General features: G+C 49.8%; 1 protein-coding gene across 1 annotated transcript in view; it reads right to left on the reverse strand.

The window, feature by feature from the left end:
* pkhd1l1.1 (PKHD1 like 1, tandem duplicate 1) overlaps nucleotides 1-27803 on the reverse strand; it is a 291976-nt gene that overhangs the window by 152895 nt on the left and 111278 nt on the right. Inside the window, 6 exon segments of the mRNA XM_072468659.1 lie at nucleotides 7537-7711; nucleotides 8758-8890; nucleotides 11899-12020; nucleotides 14964-15128; nucleotides 24729-24848; nucleotides 25202-25307. Coding sequence (XP_072324760.1) covers nucleotides 7537-7711; nucleotides 8758-8890; nucleotides 11899-12020; nucleotides 14964-15128; nucleotides 24729-24848; nucleotides 25202-25307 — 821 coding nt within the window.

A 27803-nucleotide genomic window follows, 5' to 3' on the forward strand; every position in this document is an offset into this window, starting at 1 on the left:
AGAGCACAGAGTCCTGTGTCACAGAGATGCTCGGGATGAACCTTGACAATTACCACTGCATCTCTCTCCAGACCTTCTTTGCAAAGGCACATTCCACAAGGAGGTGTGTGACCGTCTCATTTCCCCCACAGCCACTCCGAGGGCAGCGTGCAACGGCGCAGAACCTTCGGGTGTACATGAAGAATCTGACAGGGAGGGCCCTTCTCACCACCAGCCAAGCTAGGTCTTGGTGCTTGTTTGAAAGTTCTGATGATGAGGCGTTCTGCCAGATGACTCTGACAGTCTGCTCAGGGAACCATCCAACGTCCTCTACAGTCTCATAGAACATAGAACATTACAGCGCAGTACAGGCCCTTCGGCCCTCGATGTTGTGCCGACCTGTGAAACCACTCTAACGCCCATCTACACTATTCCCTTATTGTCCATATGTCTATCCAATGACCATTTGAATGTCCTTAGTGTTGGCGAGTCCACTACTGTTGCAGGCAGGGCATTCCACGCCCTTACTACTCTCTGAGTAAAGAACCTACCTCTGACATCTGTCTTATAACTATCTCCCCTCAATTTAAAGCTATGTCCCCTCGTGCTAGACATCGCCATCCGAGGAAAAAGGCTCTCACTGTCCACCCTATCCAATCCTCTGATCATCTTGTATGCCTCAATTAAGTCACCTCTTAACCTTCTTCTCTTTAACGAAAACAGCCTCAAGTCCCTCAGCCTTTCCTCATAAGATCTTCCCTCCATACCAGGCAACATTCTGGTAAATCTCCTCTGCACCCTTTCCAATGCTTCCACATCCTTCCTATAATGCGTCGACCAGAATTGCACGCAATACTCCAAATGCGGCCACACCAGAGTTTTGTACAGCTGCGGCATCACCTCATGGCTCCGAAACTCAATCCCTCTACCAATAAAAGCTAACACACCGTACGCCTTCTGAACAACCCTCTCAACCTGGGTGGCAACTTTCAGGAATCTATGTACATGGACACCGAGACCTCTCTGCTCATCCACACTGCCAAGAATCTTACCATTAGCCCAGTACTCAGTCTTCCTGTTATTCCTTCCAAAATGAATCACCTCACACTTTTCTGCATTAAACTCCATTTGCCATCTCTCAGCCCAGCGCTGCAGCTTATCTATGTCCCTCTGTAACTTGTAACATCCTTCCGCACTGTCCACAACTCCACTGACTTTAGTGTCATCTGCAAATTTACTCACCCATCCTTCTACGCCCTCCTCCAGGTCATTTATAAAAATGACAAACAGCAGTGGCCCCAAAACAGATCCTTGTGGTACACCACTAGTAACTGGACTCCAATCTGAACATTTCCCATCAACCACCACCCTTTGTCTTCTTCCAGCTAGCCAATTTCTGATCCAAACTGCTAAATCACCCTGAATCCCATGCCTCCGTATTTTCTGCAGTAGCCTACCATGGGAAACCTTAGCAAACGCTTTACTGAAATCCATATACACCACATCAACTGCTTTACCCTCATCCACCTGTTTGGTCACCTTTTCAAAGAACTCTATAAGGTTTGTGAGGCACGACCTACCCTTCACAAAACCGTGTTGACTATCTCTAATCAAATTATTCCTTTCCAGATGATTATACATCCTATCTCTTATAAACTGGGGTTATTTCTACTCCCCTTCTTGAACAAGGGGACAACATTTGCTATCCTCCAGTCTTCTGGCACTATTCCTGTAAACAAAGATGACTTAAAGATCAAGGCCAAAGGCTCAGCAATCTCCTCCCTAGCTTCCCAGAGAATCCTAGGATAAATCTCATCCGGCCCAGGTGACTTCTCTATTTTCACACTTTCCAGAATTGCTAACACCTCCTCCTTATGAACCTCAAGCCCTTCTAGTCTAGTAGCCTGAATCTCAGTATTCTCCTCGACAACATAGTCTTTTTCCTGTGTGAATACTGGCGAAAAATATTCATTTAGCACCTCTCCTATCTCCTCGGACTCCAAGCACAACTTCCCACTACTGTCCTTGACTGGCCCTACTCTTACCCTAGTCATTCTTTTATTCCTGACATATCTATAGAAAGCTTATCCTTGATCCTACCTGCCAAAGACTTCTCATGTCCCCTCCTGGTTCTTCTTAGCTCTCTCTTTAGGTCCTTCCTAGCTAACTTGTAACTCTTGAGCGCCCTAACTGAACCTTCATGTCTCATCTTTACATAAGTCTCCTTCTTCCTCTTGACAAGTGTTTCGACGGCTTTAGTAAACCACGGTTCCCTCACTCGATCACTTCCTCCCTGCCTGACAGGTACATACTTATCAAGGACACGCAGTAGCTGTTCCTTGAACAAGCTCCACATTTCCATTGTGCCCATCCCCTGCAGTTTTCCTCTCCATCCGATGTATCGTAAGTCTTGCCTCATCACATCATAATTGCCTTTCCCCCAGATATAACTCTTGCACTGCGGTATATACCTATCCCTTTCCATCACTAAAGCAAACGTAATCGAATTGTGGTCACTATCACCAAAGTGCTCACCTACCTCCAAATCTAACACCTGTCCTGGTTCATTGCCCAGTACTAAATCCAATATGGCCTCGCCTGTCGTTGGCCTATCTACATACTGTGTCAGGAAACCCTCCTGCACACATTGGACAAAAATGGATCCATCTAATGTACTCGAACTATAGCGTTTCCAGTCAATATTTGGAAAGTTAAAGTCCCCCATAACAACTACCCTGTTGCTTTCGCTCCTATCCAGAATCATCTTTGCAATCCTCTCCTCTACATCTCTGGAACTTTTCGGAGGCCTATAGAAAATGCCCTAACAGGGTGACCTCTCCTTTCCTGTTTCTAACCTCAGCCCATACTACCTCAGTAGACGAGTCCTCATCAAACGTCCTTTCTGCCACCATAATACTGTCCTTGACTAACAATGCCACCCCTCCCCCTCTTTTACCACCTTCCCTGAGCTTACTGAAATATCTAAATCCTGGCACCTGCAACAACCATTCCTGTCCCTGCTCTATCCATGTCCCCGAAATGGCCACAACATCGAAGTCCCAGGTACCAACCCATGCCGCAAGTTCACCCACCTTATTCCGGATGCTCCTGGCATTGAAGAAGACACACTTTAAACCACCTTCCTGCCTGCCGGTACACTCCTGCAACTTTGAAACCCTACTCCTGACCTCAGTACTCTCAACCTCCTGTATACTGGAGCTACAATTCAGGTTCCCAAGCCCCTGCTGAACTAGTTTAAACCCTCCCGAAGAGCATTAGCAAATTTCCCCCCCAGAATATTGGTACCCCCCTGGTCCAGGTGCAGACCATCCCGTTTGTAGAGGTCCCACCGACCCCAGAATGAGCCCCAATTATCCAGAAATCTGAAACCCTCCCTCCTGCACCATCCCTGTAGCCACGTGTTCAACTCCTCTCTCTCCCTATTCCTCGTCTCGCTATCACGTGGCACGAGTAACAACCCAGAGAAAATAACTCTGTTTGTCCTAGATCTAAGTTTCCACCCTAGCTCCCTGAATTCCTGCCTTACATCCCCTTTTCCCTGAGGACCTCGAGGACATTACGTGCTGACCACTGCTTAATTGCTTTGTGGTCAAAGGTGTTTTCCTTCAAAAATGTTTCCACGAGGGACAGGTGGTACGGCACGGTCCAACTACTTGGAGTGTTTCGCGGCATTGAGGCCAGGCCCATCCTTCGTAACACCGGGGACAGGTAGAACCTCAGTATGTAGTGACACTTGGTGTTTGCATACCGGGGGTCCACGCACAGCTTGATGCAGCTGGACACAAAGGTGGCCAACAGGATGAGGGAGACGTTGGGTACGTTCCGCCCTCCCTTCTCCAGAGGTTTGTACATAGTGTCCCTTCGGACACGGTCCATCTTGGATCTCCAGATAAATTTGAAGATGGCCCGGGTGACTGCTGTGGCGTAGGGTCGGGTTATGGGCCAGACCTGCGCCACGTACAGTAACACCGAGAGTACCTCACACCTGATGACCAGGGTTTTGCCCGCAATGGAGAGGGAGCGTTGCTCCCACCCGCCCAGTTTCTGTCTTACCGTGGCTATGCGCTCCTCCCAGTTTTTGGTGCACGCCCCAGCCACTCCGAACCATGGGCGTCATTCTCCGACCCCCCGCCGGGTCGGAGAATGGCCGTTGGCCGCCGTGAATCGCGCCCCCGCCCCCACCGAAGTCTCCGCTCCCGGAGATTGGGCGGGGGCGGGAATCCGGCCGCGCCGGTTGGCGGGACCCCCCGCTGGATTCTCCGGCCCGGATGGGCCGAAGTCCCGCCCAGGAATTGCCTGTCCCGCCGGCGTAAATCAAACCTGGTATTTACCGGCGGGACCAGGCGGCGTGGGCGGGCTCCGGGGTCCTGGGGGGGGGGCGCGGGGCGATCTGACCCCGGGGGGTGCCCCCACGGTGGCCTGGCCCGCGATCGGGGCCCACCGATCCGCGGGCGGGCCTGTGCCGTGGGGGCACTCTTTCCCTTCCGCCTCCGCCACGGCCTCCACCATGGCGGAGGCGGAAGTGACTCTCCCCACTGAGCATGCGCGGGAAACTTTCAGCGGCCGCTGACGCTCCCGCGCATGCGCTGGGAAACTGACAGCGGCCGCTGACGCTCCCGCGCATGCGCCGCATTTCCGCGCCAGCTGGCGGGGCAACAAACGCCATTTCCGCCAGCTGGCGGGGCGGAAATCCCTCCGGCGTCGGCCTAGCCCCTCAATGTTGGGGCTAGGCCGCCAAAGATGCGGAGACTTCCGCACCTTTTTGCCGGCGCGATGCCCGTCTGATTTGCGCCGGCTTTGGCGCCAGTCGGCGGGCATCCCGCCGTTGGGGGAGAATTTCGCCCCATATCCCCAGTATCTTCAGGTAATCTGACCTGACAGTGAAGGGGACAAAGGACCGGTTGGCCCAGTTCCCAAAGAACATGGCCTCGCTCTTGCCGTTAGTGGGAACAAGTGCTGAACGGCGCTCGCCCGAGGTCTCTGAGGCGAAGGGAATGAATCCCAAAGTCTCAGGCACCCCAGGAATCTTCACATTAGAGTCAGACTAGCTATCTCGCTCTAAAATACAGATTTGCCAAAAGATCCCGTCCACAATGGACGGGATTTACATTGAAACGTCTCACGAGTTCGCGTTGGACCTCGCGAGGCGTTTGCAAGCCGGGTAGAAACTGGGAGCGGGGTCTCACAGCATTTATTGTCCGCGCTGTGCCGTGGCGAGCTGCTTTTCCGGCGCAGCGTGGCAGCTGGATGGCACCCATAGTTTAAGGGGCCATCTGTGGGGACACAGCGAGTTGTTGTGATCTGGAAGGTTCTGCCTGAAAGGGCGGTGGAAGCAGATTCGATGATAACTTTCAAAAGGGAATTGGATAAACATTTGAAAGATTCACAGGGATAAGGGGAAAGGGGGGGGGCAGGAGGACTTTCAGAGCAGTTCCTCCAGGGGCAGCACAGACTCGATGGGCCAAGGCCTTCCTCTGTCTTGTGTCATTCTGTAACATTCATCTCCAAATGAGATATTGTCGCAAAACGAGTTTGGGATTTGTCCATTCCACCCCAACCCAAACTGACATGGGACACATTGCGTATCATTTCTGACTCTCTGAAACCAATTCTTTGTCAGTTACATTTGGCAGGTTTAGTAGCACAGTGGTTAGCACTGTTGCTTCACAGCTCCAGGGTCCCAGGTTCGATTCCCGCTTGGGTCACTGTCTGTGCGGAGTCTGCTCGTTCTCCCTGTGTCTGCGTGGGTTTCCTCCGGGTGCTCCGGTTTCCTCCCACAAGTCCCGAAAGACGTGCTGTTAGGTAATTTGGACATTCTGAATTCTCCCTCCGTGTACCCGAACAGGCGCCGGAATGTGGCGACTAGGGGCTTTTCACAGTAACTTCATTGCAGAGTTAATGTAAGCCTACTTGTGACAATAGAGATTATTATTATTATAAACCAGGCACGGTTCACCATCTTAACATCTACACTTCAAACAACACAAAACAAAAAATGCTGGCATTGATCATATAAATAAGAATAATTAAGCCAGTAGGTTATTAAATCTATTGTTAGTGTCACGGACTGCCCCCTGAGACGCTCAATTTTTAAAAATGAATTTACAGATTGTGGGCAGCACTGTCGAGCCCAGCGTTCATTGTTAATCTCTAATTGCCCCTCAGAGGGCAGTGGTGAGCTGCCTTCTTCAGTCGCTGCAGTCCATGTGGTGTAGGTACACCCACAGTGCTGTTAGGGAGGGAGTTCCAGGATTTAGACCCAGCGACAGTGAAGGAGTGGCGATATATTTCCAAGTCGGGATGGTGAGTGACATGGAGGGGAACCTCCACATATCAAAAAGAGATTTTTTGGAGCTACTTCTCACTCATTTGCATATCCCTAAATGCAAAATCTGCCCTGAATTTGTATAATTAGGCAGCATCTTTGAACAGAAAATTAAAACAAGACTTGCTTGAAAAAATATTCCTTGATACAGCTGTACATGGGGATCTCACAAATATAAGCATTTTAATTAGATTCCACCAGCTGTGAGTAACTAAATTTTAAATGTCTGAAAATCACTTTTAAAAGCTTTACTGAATTTTTTACCCGTTTTATTGGCAAAGAAAGGGCGGAATTCTCCGCTCCCCGGCGGGGCGGACGGTCCCGGCGCCGAGGAGTGGCATGAACCACTCTGGCGTCGGGCCACCCGGAAGGTGGCTGGGCACCTTCAGGGGCAAGGCTGGCACCGGTGGGGTTGGCATCGTGCCAGCCAGCACTGAAGGGCCTTGGCCAGCGCGGGTTGGCGCATGCGCGGGAGCGCCAGCGTGTGCTGGCGTCATCCCGACGCGTGAGCAGCGGGGTTCCTCTCCGCACCGGCCATGGCAGAGGTTGACAGTACCCAGAGGGAAAGAGTTCCCCCACGGCACAGGCCCGCCCGTGGATCGTGGGCCCCCCCCCCCCCCCAGGGCCAGACCCCCCTCCGCTCCCCCACGAGGACTCCGCAAGCCGCCCGTAGAGCCAGGACCGGCGGTACAGACCTGGTTTGATTTACGCCGGCAAGACCGGCCGGAAACGGGCGGCCGCTCGGCCCATCGTGGGGCGGAGAATCGCCGGGGGGGGGGGGCGCTTCCAGCCGCCGCTGACTGGCGTGATTCCCGCCCCCGCCAAAACCCCGGCGCCGGAGAATTCGGCAGTCGGGGCGTGATTCACGCCGCCCCCCCCCGGCGATTCTCTGCCCCGGTGGGGGGGTCGGAGAATCCCGCCTGCGCAGTTTTTTGGGAAAATGTAAAAATTATATTAACGTTTTAAAAAAACTTGTCCACAGTCCTTGAGCTCAAAAGAACCAACTTAATTTTTGGAGCCTCCAGCCAATGTGTCCGATCTCTTTGGTAATTAATTTTTAATGGGGGCGTGGCCAGTTTTCTGGGCAGGGTTTGCATCCAATTCCGCCGAATGCAATTTATACTTCAAATCCTGTGATCCTTTGCACAGTTCACACCGACTTTGAGGAAAAATAATGAGCGCAGAGTGGAGTGAACACCAGGTCCTCCTACCTAACAGGTGTTTGCAGGTAGATTCTGTAATTCCCCGGAAGGAGGCTAGGCAGGCGACAGGTGATATTGTTAGTTGACCATCGAAGAATTGGACACTCAAAGTTCCCAATTGATACAAAACTGCCTTCAGATCTGTTGCCAAAATCTGATCCATGGATTGTGAGATTGGAACCACCTAGAAAATAATTACAAAGAAGTTGAAATGCTGTTGTTGAAACAGAAATCTGAAGAGACCCAGTCAATCAGCGTGCCATTCGCTATCAGCACAGCTAAGCAACAGTATGTATTTGTATCGATCCTGCAACAGAGGGAAACAACAAAGATTGTCCAACACAGGAACCTGCCAGGCCCTCCTCCTGCCCTACCTCATCTCAAACTCAGAGTCAGAAGCTTTGGCTTCAGATTGCACTCCAGGACCTGATGGCCAAGGACGGTACATTCATATTGTGGCCAACGGGTTAAGTGTCATCCTTCCAACCTGCCAATGACAGGTGAATTCCTGGTCAGCCATGCGATGGAAAGAGCGTTGGTGCCTCTACCATCGCTGTCCATAGCTCCATTCAATTCCTGACCCTAATTGCCATTGAGAAGGTGGCGAGCTGCCTCCTTGAACCGCTGCAGTCTATGTGATGTAGGTACACCCACGGTGCTGATAGGGAGGGAGTTCCAGGGTTTTGACACCGTGACAGTGACTATCTCATACTGATTGACACTTCATTCACCACTTCAAAGATTCACTTCCCCACCACTGACGAACAGTGGGAACAATGTACATCATCTCCAACATGCACTGCAGGAAATCACCAAGGCTCCTTAGGCAGCACCTTCAACCGCATCCCCCCCCTCCCCCCCCCCCCCCCGGACCACTGCCTTCTAGAAGGATAAGGGTAGCAGACACATGGGAACACCACCAACTGGGGGTTCCCCTCCAAGTCACTCATCGCCCTGTCTTGGAAATATATCGGACATACCTTCACTGTCGCTGGGTCAAAATCCTGGAACTCCCTTCTAACAGCACTGTGGGTGTACCTACACCATATGGACTGCAGTGGCTCAAGGAGGCAGCTCACCACCACCTTCTCAAGGGTAATTAGGGATGGGTAGTACATACTGGACCTAGCCAGCGAACCAGGCCTGCTGAACATAGTCAGCATGTTCTGTTTTTATTTCAGATTTCCATCTGCAGTCTCTGCATATTTTAAATTTTAAATTGTGACTTACCTGCCACACTGCTTGTTGTCGGATTTATTTGTGAGATTGTGGGAAACTTTGTGTCAACGTAAGTGAAGGAAAAGGGCACTGTGTTGGATATTCCATCAGCACTCAGGGAGATGTTGCAGATCCCGGCCGGTGCCTGGTGTGAGAACCGAGGAGCAGAAGGAAATTAATTATTTCTCACATGTCCCTTTATAGGGCAGTCAGAATGTAATGAAGCGAATGGTTAAATGAGCTTAATAAAAGCTGAACAGCTTTAACCACCATCACTCTGACAGACAGAACTCAAACTAAAATGAACATGCAAACTGGTCTGAGAAAGTGAGCCTGGATTGGCAGACATTAAATTCACAATCGGTGCTTCATGCATCACTCAACCGATTTGCAAGTCTTAACTCATACAGTTTTATAAAAGGTTTGTCATGTTTCAAGCAGATATTTTGATTCCCTCATTAGAAATAGAAGCATAGTACATATTTAATGCCTTGTGGATTGAAGTCAACTTAACGACCAATGGATAATGGAATTACTTCCCCTTGCATTTGTCTCATTTTCTGATAATAACCATTCACAATTGAGATCATTATTATATTTCCAGCTTGTAGCAACATTCTGTCGATCAGGAGCAGGAACTGATACAGAATCTGCTGTTTACAAAGAGAATTATCCACATGATCAAATCATTTTGATATAATGGAATTCTGTGACAAGCAAGAATTCACAATCCTCAAATTATACTTGGTGACTGTCAATGCCCCGAGTGTGAAATTCTGTCATTCTCCATCGTAAAGGAGATACAAATCCATTAAAATGAAATAGATGAATTTCTCCATTAAGATAACCTCAATTTAACACGAAGGTGTTCAATGGCAAGATGCTAGCATCCACTTCCATTCATTTCCAGACATTTTATCATCTGTCAAAAAGGACCACTATCAAACCATAGTTATTAAAGGCATTAACACTTCCCAGGCAAATGGATGAATAATTGTGAGGTCAACGCACCCTAACCACACATGTGTGTGCTCCCCGTGGGAGTGTGAAATGGTAGATTTATCCATGTTGGTTCAATTTAACTGGTCAGAGGGAACTTGTGGGATAATGAGGACTCAATATAGATATCCAGCAATCAGCTGGAGTCAAAGCAGTAAGTCAGGAATCCTGTTCAATTTTGAATTTCAAATTTCTTTGCGCAATAATATGGGAGAGGAGAAAGGAGAGATAGAAATCAATATTGATCCAGAATGCACCTGGAGTTAGGCCCAAATCCTAACAGAAAAATCTGGCCTTAAAACAATAGATGTGAGCTAAAGGCATTGTTATGGGCGAGGCATTTTCAGAACCCCAAAATGTATCATGGAGTTCAACCAACCTCCCCCTTTAATGTATTTGTTGCTTTTCCGAGCACACGGCTTGTTCCCTAGGTGTGGGATTACAATTATGGACACGTGGGTTTTTAAGCACAAAACAATGTTTATTCCATGAACTCAACTTAACATCTTAAATAAACATTGGATTTCTTAACACCCCTTACTTCAAAGATAACTCAGAAAATATTGCAACAGTAAATAATTCCTCAAAATGTTCCTTCAAACTTCCAAGAGACTTAACACCTTTAAACAGAATCACATCAGGTTAAAGGCTTCACTATTATGAGTTTAAATCACCCAAATGGTCCAGAGATAGTTTTTCATGGCAGAGATCCAGCTCACTGCAAACACAGACACTCCCCAAACTCTTTTACTCCAAACTGCAGCTCTCTGGAAACACCCAGACACACACAAGCTCTTTTTCAAACTGCAAAACTAAACTGCAAAATGGCTGATCTAAAGCCCAGCTCCACTAAATCTCTGACATCACTGTTTTCTTAAAGGTACATTGCTTAAACATCCATGTCTTAAAGGTACTCTCACATGACAGCATGAAGACTTTGACAAGGGCGGCATGGTAGCACAGTGATAGCACTGTTGCCCCACAGTGCCCGGGTCCCAGGTTCGATTTCCGGCATGGGTCACTGTCTGTGCGGAGTCTGCACATTCTCCCCGTGTGTGCGTGGGTTTCCTCCGGGTGCTCCGGTTTGCTCCCACAGTTCAAAGATGTGCAGGTTAGGTCGATTGACCATGTTAAATTGCCCTTAGTGTCCAAAAAAGGTTAGGTGGGGTTACTGGGTTATGGGGATAGGGTGGAGGTGTGGGCGTAGGTAGGGTGCCCTTTCCAAGGGCCAGTGCAGACTCAATGGGCCGAATGGCCTCCTTCCGCACTGTGAATTCTATTATTCTCTGATTCTACCTGTATTGGAAGAAAGGGGAGGGGGAGAATTCATCCTCAAATCCTGTACATATTCCATGCTTTACAGACTCACACTGGGAACATGGACAATGACATTAGAAATAATATTCTTCTACCTTTTGGTTGGAAATTACTTAGTTCAGTTAGAAAGAGAACAGGTGTTGCTACATTTATAATAATAATAATCTTTATTATTGTCACAGATAGGCTGACATTAACACTGCAATGAAGTGTACTGTGAAAAGCCCCTAGTCGCCACATTCCGGCTCCTGTTCGGGTACACTGAGGGAGAATTCAGAATGTCCAATTCATCTAACAGCAAGTCTTTCAGGACTTGTGGGAGGAAACCGGAGCACCCGGAGGAAACCCATGCAGACACGGGGAGAACGTGCAGTCTCCGCACAGACAGTGACCCAAGCCGGGAATCAAACCTGGGACCCTGGCACTGTGAAGCAACAGTGCTAACCACTCTGCTACCCTGCTGCCCATAATCATGATGTCTGATACAGTCCAGTCCACCTGTACACAAGGTGTGATCAGGTGCCTCAGTTGTTGATGTTGGGTGTGAGCTGTAGTGCATCCCAGTGTAATTCCTCCTCACAGCTTCCACACAACTCAACCGTTCCAATTTGTGGAAACTGGACACTCTGAACATAGACATCCTGAAAAGCAAAACACAACATCAACCCCCCCCCCCCTCCACCCCGCCGTAAAGGCTCAACATCCCCCCCAAAACTCAACATCATCCCCAAGATTCAACATCGCCCCCCCCCCCCCCCACACACACACACAAAGACCCAACATCATCCCCCCCGCTCACCCCCCCCGGCCAGACGAGATGCTGTGACAGTCACTCACCGCTGGAACGATGCATTTCTTCTCAACAGGACTTTCTGTAAGGAGGGGGCAGGTCTTCCCTCCAATTAAAACTGTTGAATTGGGCGTGAAGCCACAACCAGAAATTGTCAGAATCATTCCTCCTGAAGAAAAGGAACAGATGGTCAATAGGTAGGCGCCTAATTAAATGTTGAAAGACACAAAGTTCAATGATTATTGAAGTTTATACACAAACCAGGGAAGCTAGGTACAGGAGACGGCCACTCTGCCCTTTGACCCTGGTCTATCATTTATCTGACCCTGACTGACACGCACCTCAATTCCACTTACCTGTAATTGCTCCAATACAAATCTGCCAGTCTCGAAAGCTCAGAATAATTCCCAAGCTGGTTAGGTTTTTAGTGGGGCGAGAGTTCCATATTCCCATTGACCTTTGGTTAAAGAGAGCTTCCTGACCTCACCCCTGAATGGCCTGGCTCGGGTTTAAGATGGCGACTCCAAATGTCCCCGCTGGGGGAGTGAAGTGGATTCATACAGACACTAAAGCCATGTCAATCAATCTGAGTTAGTGAGAACGCCCAAACTGGATTATAAGAAAGTATTTGACCAAGTACCCTGGAGACTATGGAGTCGGAGGTTCAGGGCTGAATCGGATGAAAAAGGGGCAGAAAACTATGCATGTGGTAAGTAGTTATTTTTCAGGCTGGAGGGTAGTGGACAGTGGTGTTTCCCAGCGGTCAATGCTGGGGTCACTGCTTCTTTCGGTACATATAAATTACTTGGAGCAGAATTTCAAATCTTGCTGATGCTATTGAACTTGGAGGAGTGACAAACAGTGAGGATGTATTGTGTGCAGTTTCGGTCTCCTTCTCTGAGGAAGGATGTTCTTGCTCTCGAGGGAGAGCAGCGAAGGTTTACCAGACTGATTCCAGGGATGGCGGGACTGTCCTATGAGGAGAGATTGACTCGGTTGGGATTGTTCTCGCTGGAGTTCAGAAGAATGAGGGGGGATCTCATAGAGACTTATACAATTCTAACAGGGCTAGACAGGGTAGATTCAGGGAAGATGTTCCCAATGATGGGTGTGTCCAGACCCAGGGGTCACAGTCTGAGGATTCTGGGTAAACCATTTTGGACAGAGATAAGGAGACATTTCTTCACACAAAGAGTGGTGAGCCTGTGGAATTCATTCCCACAGGAAGTAGTTGACGCTAAAACATTGAATATATTCAACAGGCGGCTGGATATAGCACTTGGGGAGAATGGGATCAAAGGCTATGGGGAGAAAGCAGGATTAGGCAATTGAGTTGGATGATCAGCCATGACTGTGATGAATGGCGGAGCAGGCTCGAAGGGCCAAAAGGCCTCCTCCTGCTCCTAGCTTCTATGTATCTATGTATCCATGTGTGATGCAAATCGCCTGCAAAAGGACAGAGATAGGCTAGTAGAATGCACAGACTTTGAATCATAGAATCCCTACAGTACAGAAGGAGGCCATTTGGCCCAATGAGTCTGCACCAGCCTTCTGAAAGAGCACCCTACTTAGGCCCACTCCTCGCCCTAACCCAATAACCCCTTAACCTAACCTACACATCTTTTGACACTAAGGAGCAATTCATCATGGTGAATCTGCCGAACCAGCCTTTGGACTGTGGGAGGAAACCCACGCAGACACGGGGAGAACATACAAACTCCACACAGACAGTCACCCGAGGCTGGAATTGAACCGGGTTCCTGGCGCTGTGAGGCAGCAGTGCTAACCGCTGTGCCCCCCACATGTGGCAGATGGATACCGACTGTAGAGGTGTGAGAGGTGATGTATTTTGGCAGAAGGTATCGAGGCAGGGAATCTCCTTATTAGACAATCCCTGAGGATCAAAAATGACTTTGGCTCTGGTTCTGTGGGTCTGGAGATGGCTGGTCCTTTTACGTCCTTGTAATGACCTGGAACTCGCTCCTGACGAGGACGGAGATGATCAACGGTTTTAAAAGGAAATTGGATGGACACGAGGGGAATGAACTCCTAGAGTTACAGGATTGTGCCCTGGGGAACCAGCACAGACTCAATGGACCGAATGGCCTCCTTCTGTGCCGTAAATGACACTAAAGGCCAGGATTGCCCACGCCCCACAGTCAGGATGGAAAATTGGGAGAGGCAGTGAAATGTCCATTGAGTTTGGGCAGGAATTCCCGGCCCTGTGACTCGGACACAATGGGAGGAAGACGCCCTCCCTCTGTCAGGCCTGGTATAAGGAGAGATCCTGATTAAGGCTGGGATTACACTGGGCGCAGAATTGCAGTGCAGAAAAGACAGTGTACCCCAACTTTGTAAGTGCAGAGGAAACAAATCCTAAAACATTGATATTTGGCACTGGGGGCGTGTTTGAACATGATTTGTCCATTTCCTGCAATATCCAAAACGTAAGCACAGTGTTAACAGAAATAAAAATCAATTCAGGATTTGATGGCCTGACCCAGCCAACACTTCAAACCCAAAACATTTGGCAAAATGTATTTTAAACTTGTTTGCCACCTGCAATAAATGGGCAGAAATTCAGAAGAAATAATAGATCAGGGACATCTCTGTCTGATAAAAGATCAGTGAAGAGGGTAAAACAATTTTCTGCAGAAGATTTCATCATTGGCCAGCCCTTACTGTGGCCGCCGTTTCCCGTAAGCTTTTGCCATGTCTTTTCAGTAATACACAGCTGCTTTCGATGCCCCAGACCCTGAACGATGTAGGTGACCATCATTCGTTCAGAGTTACATTGGCCATCATTTTAATGGACTGCAAATACTGCAAAGGTCTCTTTTTTTCCGAAAGAGGGCACATTATTAAAGACTGCCAGAGGCGGTGTTATTATATTTAGTGAGGCCACGAGTGAACAAAATTGTTCTCTGAAATAAACAGAACACAAGATGTTATCAACCGTAAAACTGATGTTAATGCAACAGCTATTGCTCTTTGGAATCTCGAGCCCAGTGTCCATTTTAAACATGAACGTTTTAAGTGCCAGGACTGTAACTGAAGGAGGATGTTAATGTTTAATGCTGATTTATGTAATTATTGATTCTACAATCCGTACCTTCAGTGCTGCCCAGAGATGGTGATATGCTTGTAACTTCCTTTTTAAAGGTGAACGTGAATGTCTGGTTCCCGGAATGTTTTGCAAAGCCAAGGCCAGCAATGTAGACAGTGAGAGGAGATGATGTATTACTGGCAGTCTCAATCGTACAGGTAATCTCAGTATCTGAAGACAAAGTAACAAAGAATGTAAATGATCAATTCAACGAGAATAAAAAAGAGGTGCATTTTCCTTTGATTTCACCCCCCAATGGCTTTCAATATAAAGAAATGATGTGGAGATGCCGGCGTTGGACTGGGGTGAGCACTGTAAGAAGTCTTACAACACCAGGTTAAAGTCCAACAGGTTTGTTTCAAACACTAGCTTTTGAAGCACTGCTCCTTCCTCAGGTGAATGGAGGAGCTGCGCTCCGAAAGCCAGTGATTTGAAACAAATCTGTTGGGCTTTAACCTGGTGTTGTAAGACTTCTTACAATATAAAGAGATACGCAGCATTATCTTTGTACATAATGATGATATATATATATATTTTTTAAAAATGCATTTTATTACAAACATGTATCAAAACAGGTTACAGCAAATAAACACCCCGGGAAACATACTCCCAACAATCAACTATACAGTCTGTACAGATTTTTCCCCTTTTTCACCCTCCCTCCCCTTCCCCCTCCCCCCACCGATGAACAGCTCCTCAAACATGGTCACAAACATCCCCCACCTTTTAAAAAACCTCTGTGCTGAGACCCTTAACTCATACTTTATCTTCTCTTTCTAAAAAAAATATATATTTTATTCAAGATTTTTTGGCCAAACAGAACAATACGTAGTGTTTCTTTTAAACAACAATAAAGCAATATAAATAACAGTGGCCAGTTTTCAACAAATAAATAAATAATATATGAACAGAAACAAAAACCAAACTAAATGGCAACTGCCTTGTCAAAAATAAATACTCTCCAAAGATACAATCCAACAATCCAATATACATTACCTAAAACAAGTGCCTATACATATACACTAACATCCCTGAGAGTCCGTCCGATTCCTCCCCCCCTCCCCCTCCCCCCTGGGTTGCTGCTGTTGTCTTCTTCTTTTCCATTCCCTCTATCTTTCTGTGAGGTAGTCGACGAACGGTTGCCACCGCCTGGTGAACCCTTGAGCCGAACCCCTTAGTACGAACTTAATCCGTTCTAACTTTATAAACCCTGCCATGTTGTTTATCCAGGTCTCCACACCCGGGGGTTTGGCTTCCTTCCACATTAACAATATCCTGCGCCGGGCTACTAGGGACGCAAAGGCCAAAACATCAGCCTCTCTCGCCTCCTGCACACCCAGCTCTTCTGCAACCCCAAATATAGCCAACCCCCAGCTTGGTTCGACCTGGACCCCCACCACCTTCGAAAGCACCTTTGCCACCCCCACCCAAAACCCCTGTAGTGCCGGGCATGACCAGAACATGTGGGTGTGATTCGCTGGGCTTCTCGAGCATCTCGCACACCTATCCTCTATCCCAAAAAATTTACTGAGCCGTGCTCCAGTCATATGCGTCCTGTGTAACACCTTAAATTGTATCAGGCTTAGCCTGGCACACGAGGACGATGGGTTTACCCTACGTTGGGCATCAGCCCACAGCCCCTCCTCAATCTCCTCCCCTAGCTCTTCTTCCCATTTCCCTTTCAGCTCATCTACCATGATCTCCCCCTCGTCCCTCATTTCCCTATATATGTCCGACACCTTACCATCCCCCACCCATGTCTCTGAGATCACTCTATCCTGCACCTCCTGCGTCGGGAGCTGCGGGAATTCCCTCACCTGTTGCCTCGCAAAAGCCCTCAGTTGCATGTACCGAAATGCATTCCCTTGGGGCAACCCATATTTTTCGGTCAGCGCTCCCAGACTTGCAAACGTCCCATCTACAAACAGATCTCTCAATTGTGCTACCCCTGCTCTTTGCCATGCTCCAAATCCCCCATCCATTCTCCCCGGAACAAACCTATGATTATTTCTTATCGGGGACCGCACCGAGGCTCCCGTCTTTCCCCTATGCCGTCTCCACTGCCCCCAAATTTTCAATGTAGCCTCCACCACCGGGCTTGTGGTGTATTTCTTCGGTGAGAACGGCAACGGTGCCGTCACCATAGCTTGTAGGCTAGTCCCCCTGCAGGACGCCCTCTCCAATCTCTTCCACGCCGCTCCCTCCTCTTCTCCCATCCACTTACACACCATTGAAACATTGGCGGCCCAGTAGTACTCACTTAGGCTCGGTAGTGCCAGCCCCCCCCCTGTCCCTACTACGCTGCAAAAATCCCCTCCTCACTCTCGGGGTCTTCCCGGCCCACACAAAACTCATAATACTCTTCTCGATTCTTTTGAAAAAAGCCTTCGTGACCACCACCGGGAGGCACTGAAACACAAAAAGGAATCTCGGGAGGACCACCATTTTAACCGCCTGCACCCTCCCTGCCAGTGACAAGGACACCGTGTCCCATCTCTTAAAGTCCTCCTCCATCTGTTCCACCAACCGTGTTAAATTAAGCCTGTGTAATGTACCCCAATTCTTGGCTATCTGGATCCCCAAGTACCGAAAGTCCCTTGTTACCTTCCTCAACGGTAAATCCTCTATTTCTCTGCTCTGCTCCCCTGGATGCACCACAAACAACTCACTTTTCCCCATGTTCAATTTATACCCTGAAAAATCCCCAAACTCCCCAAGTATCCGCATTATCTCTGGCATCCCCTCCGCCGGGTCCGCCACATATAGCAACAAATCATCCGCATACAGAGATACCCGGTGTTCTTCTCCTCCCTTGAGTACTCCCCTCCACTTCCTGGAACCCCTCAATGCTATGGCCAGGGGCTCAATCGCCAGTGCAAACAATAACGGGGACAGAGGACATCCCTGCCTCGTCCCTCTATGGAGCCGAAAATAATCAGACCCCCGTCCATTCGTGACCACGCTCGCCATCAGGGCCCTATACAGCAACTGTACCCATCTGATATACCCATCTCCAAAGCCAAATCTCCTCAGCACCTCCCACAAATAATCCCACTCCACTCTATCAAATGCTTTCTCGGCATCCATCGCCACCACTATCTCCGCTTCCCCCTCTGGTGGGGGCATCATCATTACCCCTAGCAGCCTCCGTATATTTGTATTCAGCTGTCTCCCCTTCACAAACCCAGTTTGGTCCTCATGGACTACCCCCGGGACACAATCCTCTATCCTCATTGCCATTACCTTGGCCAGAATCTTAGCGTCCACATTCAGGAGGGAAATAGGCCTATAGGACCTGCATTGCAGCGGGTCTTTTTCCTTTAGGAGGAGCGATATAGTTGCCTCTGACATAGTCGGGGGCAGCTGCCCCCTTTCCCTCGCCTCATTAAAGGTTCTCATCAGTAGCGGGGCCAGCAAGTCCATATATTTCCTATAGAATTCAACTGGGAATCCGTCTGGTCCCGGGGCCTTCCCCGCCTGCATGCTCCCAATCCCTTTCACTACTTCCTCCGTCTCAATCTGTGCTCCCAGTCCCGCCCTCTCCTGCTCCTCCACCTTAGGAAATTCCAGCTGATCCAGAAAGCACATCATTCTCTCCTTCCCATCCGGGGCTGAGCTTCATATAATCTTTCATAAAATGCCTTGAACACTCCATTCACTCTCTCCGCTCCCCGCTCCATCTCTCCCTCCTCATCTCTCACCCCCCCTATCTCCCTCGCTGCGCCCCTTTTCCTCAGTTGGTGGGCCAGCAACCTGCTCGCCTTCTCCCCATATTCGTACTGTACACCCTGTGCCTTCCTCCATTGTGCCTCTGCATTACCTGTAGTCAACAAGTCAAATTCTACATGTAGCCTTTGCCTTTCCCTGTACAGTCCCTCCTCCGGTGCCTCCGCATATTGTCTGTCCACCCGCAGAAGTTCTTTCAACAACAGCTCCCTTTCCCTACCCTCTTGCTTTCCTTTATGTGCCCTAATAGATATCAGCTCCCCTCTAACCACTGCCTTCAGCGCCTCCCAGACCACTCCCACCTGGACCTCTACATTATCATTGAGTTCCAAGTACCTTTCAATACACCCCCTCACCCTTAAACACCCCCCCTCATCTGCCAATAATCCCATGTCCATTCTCCAGGGTGGACGCTGTTCTTTTTCCTCCCCTATCTCCAGGTCCACCCAATGTGGAGCATGATCCGAAATAGCTATAGCCGTGTACTCCGTCCCCGTCACCTTCGGGATCAGTGCCCTTCCCCTTCGGGATCAGTGCCCTTCCCAAAACAAAAATGTCTATCCGTGAATAAACTTTGTGGACATAGGAGAAAAACGAAAACTCCTTACTCCTAGGTCTACTAAATCTCCAGGGGTCTACTCCTCCCATCTGCTCCATCAAGTCCATAAGCACCCTAGCTGCAGCCGGCCTCCTTCCGGTCCTGGACCTCGATCTGTCCAGCCCTGGGTCCAGCACCGTATTAAAATCTCCGCCCATTACCAACTTCCCCACCTCTAGGTCCGGGATACGTCCCAACATACGCCTCATAAAGTTGGCATCATCCCAGTTCGGGGCATATACGTTCACTAAGACCACCGCCTCCCCTTGCAATTTGCCACTCACCATCACGTATCTGCCCCCACTATCCGCCACTATGGTCTTTGCCTCAAACATTACCCGCTTCCCCACTAGTATAGCCACCCCCCTGTTTTTTGCGTCTAGCCCCGAATGAAACACCTGCCCCACCCATCCTTTGCGTAGTCTGACCTGGCCTATCAGTTTCAGATGCGTCTCCTGCAGCATAACCACATCTGCCTTAAGTTTCTTTAGGTGTGCGAGTACCCGTGCCCTCTTTATCGGCCCGTTCAGCCCCCTCACATTCCACGTGATCAGCCGGGTTGGGGGCTCTTTACCCCCCCCCCCCCTTGTTGACTAGCCATCTCCTTTTTCAATCCAGCTCCTCACCCGGTTCCCACGTAGCCGTATCTCCCCACAACGGTGCCCTCCCGCCCCGACCACCCCACCCCATACCAGCTCCCCCTTCTCCCCAGCAGCAGCAACCCAGTTAACTCCCCCCTCCCCCCCCCCCCGCTAGATCCCTCACTAGCGTAATTGCACCACCCATGTTGCTCCCAGAAGTCAGCAAACTCTGGCCGACCTCGGCTTCCCCCCGTGACCTCGGCTCACACTGCGCGAGGCCCCCTCCTTCCTGCTTCCCTGTTCCCGCCATGATTACCATAGCGCGGGAACAAAGCCCGCGCTTCCCATTTGGCCCCACCCCCAATGGCCGGCGCCCCCAGCTCCTCATCCTCCCTCCCCCACGACATGGGGAAGAGAGAAAAGTTACAGGGTCGCAGGATTAACGACTTGGGAAATCATCTCTTCCCCCTCTTCCCCTTCTTCACCCCACATATTCGCCCCACCACTTTGTCCCAAACGTTCTTTTTCTAGCCCGCTTATTCCAATTTCTCCTCGACAATAAATGTCCACGCCTCTTCTGCCGTTTCGAAGTAGTGGTGTTTCCCTTGATGTGTGACCCACAGTCTTGCCGGCTGCAGCATTCCAAATTTAACCTTCCTTTTGTGCAGCACCGCCTTGGCCCGATTAAAGCTTGCCCTCCTTCTCGCCACCTCCGCACTCCAATCCTGATATACGCGGATCACCGCGTTCTCCCACCTACTGCTCCGAGTTTTCTTTGCCCATCTGAGGACCATCTCTCTGTCCTTATATCGGAGAAATCTCACCACTATGGCTCGAGGAATTTCTCCAGCCCTCGGTCTTCCCGCCATAACTCGATAGGCTCCCTCCACCTCCAACGGGCCCGTCGGGGCCTCCGATCCCATTAACGAGTGCAGCATCGTGCTCACATATGCCCCGACGTCCGCCCCTTCTGCACCTTCGGGAAGACCCAGAATCCTTAAATTCTTCCTCCTCGCATTATTCTCCAGCACCTCCAGCCTTTCCACACACCTTTTGTGTTGTGCCTCGTGCATCTCTGTCTTCACCACCAGGCCCTGTATGTCGTCCTCATTCTCAGCAGCCTTTGCCTTCACGACCCGAAGCTCCTGTTCCTGGGTCTTTTGCTCCTCCTTTAGCCCTTCAATCGCCTGTAATATCGGGGCCAACAGCTCCTTCTTCATCTCCTTTTTAAGTTCTTCCACGCAACGCCGCAGGAACTCTTGTTGGTCAGGGCCCCATATTACACTGCCTCCTTCCGACGCCATCTTGCTTTGTGCCTGCCTTCCTGGCCGCTGCTCTAGAGGATCCACCGCAATCCGGCCACCTTCCTCTCCTTTTTCCATCCGTGTCCAGGGGGGATTCCCTTCTGGTTTACCGCACAGTGTTTTTAGCCGTTAAAATTGCCGTTGGGGCTCCTATTAAGAGCCCAAAAGTCCGTTCCACCGGGAGCTGCCAAAATGTGCGACTTAGTTGGTCATCGCCGCACCCGGAAGTTCTACTTTATCTTCTCTAACCGCAGGAAGTCATACAGGTCACCCGACCATGCTGCTACCCCCGGTGGCGATGCCGACCGCCACTCCAGCAAAATTCGCCGCCGTGCAATCAGAGAGACAAAGACCAAGACATCGGCCTTCCTTCTCTCCATGAGCTCCGGCTTCTCTGAAACCCCAAATATCGCCACCAAAGGGTCAGAGGTCCACCTCTTCCTCCACTATCCTGGCTAACACCGCAAACACTCCCATCCAGAATCGTCCCAATTTTTCACAACCGCAAAACATGTGCGCGTGATTCGCTGGCCCCGCCCACACCTCTCACACTCATCTGCTACCCCCTGAAAGAACCCACTCATTCTCGCCCGAGTCATATGCACCCTGTGCACCACCTTAAACTGTATCAGGCTCATCCTTGCACAAGAGGAGGTCCCATTTACCCTTCGCAGTGCCTCACTCCATACTCCCCAATTGATCTCCCCTCCCAACTCCGCTTCCCATTTCTCCTTGACCTTCACCACCCGCTCACCTCCCTGCTCCCCAACCACTTATACATATCCCCAATTTTTCCCTCCCCTTCCACATCCGGAAGCAGCAGTCGCTCCAGCAGGGTGTATCCCGGCAACCTCGGGAACTCCCTCCAGATCTTTCGCACAAAGTCCCTAACCTGCAGGTACCTGAACTCACTCCCCCTCGGCAGCTCTACCCTCTCCCTTAGCTCCTCCAGACTGGCGAACCCTTTCTCCAAATACAGATCCCTCACCTTGACCAGCCCCACTTCCCTCCACCTCCTGTATACACTATCCACCCCCCCGGCTCAAACCCATGATTCTCGCACAGCGGCGTTAGCACCGACATCCCTTCCACCCGAAAATGCCTCCTCAGCTGATTCCATATCTTCACCGTGGACTGCACCACTGGGCTCCCTGAATACCTACTCGGAGCCATTGGCAATGCTGCCGTCACCATAGCCCTCAATCTAGACCCCTTACAAGATTCCTCCTCCATCCTAACCCACTCTACCCCTCCTCCTTCCCACCACCGCCGCACCTTGTCCACATTATGATGATGTATATATCAATCTATCTCTGTAACTCTCCCCCAACCCTTGGAGATCTCTGTGCTCCTCCAATTCCTGCCTCTTGTGCACCACCAATTCCCATTACTCTGCCATTGGGAAGCTTTACTATCTAAAAGGTGCTATGCAAATGCAGGTTGTTGTCGTGATCTGTTTAAACTTTTTAAAAGCCAGAATATTTGTCATCTTTAATTACAAATGATAGATTACACCCAAAACAAAACATTACATTCCCAATCTCTCTAACAGCCTGGAACATTCAGAGTGTCACCGCCAAGTCTAAGAAAGCACAAAAGCTTCTTCAATAGCACCTTCCAAAACCACACCCTCGAAGATAAGAAGGACGGGGGCTGCAGGCGCATGGGAACTCCAAACCTGCAAGTTCCTCTCCAAGTCACTCACCGTTCTGAATTGGATTCTATGGCCATTCCTTCACTGTCACTGGGTCAAAACTCTGGATCTCCCTTCCTTAGTTTCTCAGGGTAGTGTCCTAGGCCCAACCATCTTCAGCTGCTTCATCAATGATCTTCCTTCCATCATAAGGTCAGAAGTGGGCATGTTTGCGGGTGACTACACAATGTTCAGCACCATTTGCGACTCCTCAGATAATGAAGCAGTCCGTGTCCAAATGCAGCAAGACCTGGACAATGTCCAGGCTTGGGCCTGACAAGTGACAAGTTACATTCACGCCACACAAGTGCCAAACAATGACCATCTCCTACAAGAGAGGGTCTAACCATCTCCTCATACTTTTCAATGGCATTTCCATTGCTGAATCCTCCACTGTCAACATCCTGGGTTACCATTGACCACAAACTAAACCGGACCCAGCCACATTAATATTGAGGCTACAAGAGCAGGTCAGAGGAATTCTGTGGAGAGTAACTCACCTCCTGAATACCCAAAGTCTGTCCACTATTCGCAAGGCACAGGTCAAGAGTGTAATGGAATACTCTCCACTTGCCTGGATGAGTGCAGCTCCAACAACACTCAAGAAGTCTGACACCATCCAGGACAAAGCAGCCCCGCTTGATTGCTCCCCTTCCACAAACAGTCACTCCCTCCACCACCGACACACAGTGGCAGCCGTGTGTACCATCCACTTCAGTAACTCACCAAAGCTCCTTAGGCAGCACCTTCCAAACCCACGACCACTACCATCTAGAAGGACCAGATACCTGGGAACACCACAACTTAGAAGTTCCCCTCCAAGACACTCACCATCCTGATTTGGAAAGATATTGCCGTTCCTCCACTGGGTCAAAATGCTGGAACTCCCTCCCTAACAGCACTGTGGGTGTACCTACACTGCATGGACTGCAGTGGATCAAGAAGGCAGCTCACAGGCACCTTCTCGAGGGCAATTAGGGATGGGCAATATTTGATGGCCTAGCCAACAATACATCCCATGAATGGGTAAAAAAAAACAAAGAAATTAGGAGGGAGATTAGACAGAGGGTTGTCGGTGGAAGGAATAATTTACTATGGGAATGTCTGAGGTAGAAAGCTCTGTATCTTATACTGAAAATGTGCTAACTATATAGAGTAAAGAAACAGGGGAATAGCAGCAAAAAATGCTGGAAAATCTCAGCAGGTCTGGCAGCATCTGTGGAGAGAGAAACAGGGTTAACGTTTCAAACCCAATGGGCGGGATTCTCCGCCTCGCCACATTTCTGCCCCGACCCGCCGGCGGGAGTCTCCGTTACTCCGGCCGGTCAATGGGGATTCCCATTGTGGGGCAGCCCCACGCCGTCGGGAAACCCCCGGGCGCCGGCAGAACGGAGACTCCCGCCGGCGGAGAACCCCAGCCCAAGGAAGATAGGAATGAGATGGGTTTTAAATTGTTGAGAAAGAGGGACACGGGGCAGGAGGGGCAACAGAGACGGTCAGGGATAGGTTAGAAGGCAAGGGAACTAAATGACAAAGAACCAAGGCAAAGGAAGTGGTAATGACAGTGGTAAAGGAAGAAAGAATTGGTCCAGAGTAGGTGTGGATAGCAGAATAAAGGTCAGCGCTATCAGAAAGCTGCAAATTTCAGAGGTTCCAAAAAATATGGCAAGAGGCATTCCCCAACACATTTGGCCACTTTGCCGAGTTTGTATTGTGCCACTGTTGTTCAGGGAAAGGAGGTCTTAGTGTCAAAACATCAGGATTCCTGCAATGCACACATCAGGGTTAGTCCTAGCAGTACGTCCACACGATTCCTCGCTCTCCAGTCGGTACTGACTGATCTTCATTTACGTTAAAACTTTTACCCACCTGTTAATCCTGTGATTGGACAATGGGAATCTCCAATTGAAACCCAGGTTGTATCAGTTCTTGAACTATTGGCAAATCTGGATCCGGTTATGGTCAAAACAGTCCCACCGGCCATGGATCCTGGTAAAGTAAAAGGACGATTTGATTTCAGTGGGAAGTTAATCATTGTGCTCTGCCAACGGGCTGGACTCTCCCTCGGTCACGGACATGGGAATGTCCAGAGGAGACAGCTGGATGGCTGACGAATTCACAAAATTACACCAGATATTGGGAGGATTTTCACTCGAGCCAATGGTCTCAGCTTGTAATCAGGACCCTCAATTTCACGGACTGTGGGTCATTCCCACTCAACATCTCAGGATATATTCCAGGAGCAGAACGCACTTGGGTGTGGGGGGTAGTATAATCAATAACTTTCAACATTATAAATGGATAACATCACTGAAACGCTCACCTGGATTTCCAGCATTTACCTGTTGTTGGGCTGATGCCTAAAATGATTGGGGTTTTCTCAGAATTCCACTTATATCCACAATTCCCAGAACAGTTACTGGGAATATCATTGATGAAAACCTCCACCTGTATTGAAGGAAAAGTCTGATGTTGCTACAGTATGGTTCAGTTTCCATGGAGCACGTTATATTCATGGTGTGAAACCGCACTTGTCCTGTTTTCTATAATAACATATTGCAGGGTTGGCACTGGAAGTGTTAAAGTGGAAACTGAGCTGGTCCAGGCGGAGATCGAGGAACCTCGAAACTGGTCAGGTTGCTGGATCTGATCTGATTGGCTCAACGAAAGTTACCATTACTGTCCCAATGAGTCTAAAATAATCGTCCAATCACATAATTTCCACTTGATCAATAACTGGTGGCACAGTGGTTAGCACTGTTGCCTCACAGCGCCAGGGACCCAGGTTCAATTCCGGCCTCACGTGACTGTGTGGAGTCTGCATGTTCTCCCCATGTGTGTGCGTGGGTTGCCTCCGGGTGCTCCGATTTCCTCCCACAGTCCAAAGATGTGCAGATCAGGTGGATTGGCCAGGATAAATTTCCCCTCAGTGTCCAAAGATGTGTAGGTTACATGGGGCTGTAGGGCAGGGGAGAGGGCCTAGTTAGGTTGCTCTTTCGTAGGGTCAGTACAGACTCGATGGGCCTAATGGCCTCTTTCAGCACTGTCGGGATTTTATTCCAAAACCCTGGTGGCTGGGGTGAGGGTCCCTGACAGCTGCAAATTATAGTTACAGTCCACCAGATTGAGGCAGAAACAAAGTTGGGTAAATGCCCCCCACTGATACCCAACATCATCGCTCTCCCTCCAACTCTGCCCCGCCCCCAGACCAGGGCCAGGGGGAAAGACATCAACTTATCAAGGCTTCGATATTCCTTTTCTAGTGAAGAAATGGTCTTTTGCTGTACCCAGTAACGCAGATTCCCCGCAATACTAAAATAACCTAATTACGCCTCACCTTTGTAAAGGAATCCACCAGCCAGGCTCCCTGCTTTTGCTCATGGTCATTTGCATTTGCAGGTGTGTTCACAGGTTTCTTCAGGTGTGTACATGTATGTGCAGGTGTGTTCACAGGTTTGTTTGGGTGTGTACATTTTTGTGCAGGTGTGTTCACAGGTTTGTACATGTATGTGCAGGTGTGTTCACATGTTTGTTCAGGTGTGTACATGTATGTGCAGGTGTGTTCACAGGTTTGTTCAGGTGTGCACATGTATGTGCAGGTGTGTTCACAGGTTTCTTTGGGTGTACATTTTTGTGCAGGTGTGTTCACAGGTTTGTACATGTATGTGCAGGTGTGTTCACATGTTTGTTCAGGTGTGTACATGTATGTGCAGGTGTGTTCACAGGTTTGTTCAGGCATGTACATGTATGTGCAGGTGTGTTCACAGGTTTGTGCAGGTGTGCACATGTATGTGCAGGTGTGTTCACAGGTGTGTACATGTATGTGCAGGTGTGTTCACAGGTTTGTTTGGGTGTGTACATTTTTGTGCAGGTGTGTTCACAGGTTTGTACATGTATGTGCAGGTGTGTTCACATGTTTGTTCAGGTGTGTACATGTATGTGCAGGTGTGTTCACAGGTTTGTTCAGGTGTGCACATGTATGTGCAGGTGTGTTCACAGGTTTCTTTGGGTGTACATTTTTGTGCAGGTGTGTTCACAGGTTTGTACATGTATGTGCAGGTGTGTTCACATGTTTGTTCAGGTGTGTACATGTATGTGCAGGTGTGTTCACAGGTTTGTTCAGGCATGTACATGTATGTGCAGGTGTGTTCACAGGTTTGTGCAGGTGTGCACATGTATGTGCAGGTGTGTTCACAGGTTTGTACATGTATGTGCAGGTGTGTTCACAGGTTTGTTCAGGTGTGTACATGTATGTGCAGGTGTGTTCATGTGTGTACAGGTGTGTTCATGGATGTGCAGGTGGGCCTAGGTGTGTCTACCTGTGTGAAGGTGTGTGGTGTGTACAGGTGTTGGAAAGAGTGTCCAGGTGTGTTTGGTGTATGCAGGTTTGTACAGGTGTGTGAAGATGTGTCCAGATCTAATTTAGGTGTCAAAATGTTAAAGGGGTTGAATAGTGTGGCTGGAGAGAATATGGGCGGGATTCTCCGACCCCCCGCTGGGTCGGAGAATCCCCAGAGGGGGGGGGGGGCGTGAATCCCACCCCGCTGCTCCGACGCCGGCTGCCGTATTCTCCGGTGCCGGTTTTTGGGCAGGGGCGGGGATCAAACCGCGCCGGTCGGGGGCCGTTGGCAGCGGTCCCCCCCGTCCCCCCCCCCCGACAATTCTCCGGGCTCCGGTGGGCCGAGTGGCCGTCGGTTTCTGGCCAGTCCCACCGGTGTGGATTGGACCTGGTCCCACACGGCGGGACCTGGCTGGTAGGCCGGCTGGTGCGGTCCACGGAGGGGTGCACGGGGGGATCCAGCCACGGGGTGCCCCACAGTGGCCTGGCCCGCGATCGGGGCCCACCGATCCGCGGGCGGGCCTGTTCCGTGGGGGCACTCCTTCCTTCCGCGCCGGCCCCTGTCGGGCTCCGCCATGGCCGGCGCGGAGAAGAACCCCCCCCGC

The sequence above is a fragment of the Scyliorhinus torazame genome, chromosome 11 (genome assembly GCF_047496885.1).
Source record: "Scyliorhinus torazame isolate Kashiwa2021f chromosome 11, sScyTor2.1, whole genome shotgun sequence".
NCBI classification, from domain to species: domain Eukaryota; kingdom Metazoa; phylum Chordata; class Chondrichthyes; order Carcharhiniformes; family Scyliorhinidae; genus Scyliorhinus; species Scyliorhinus torazame.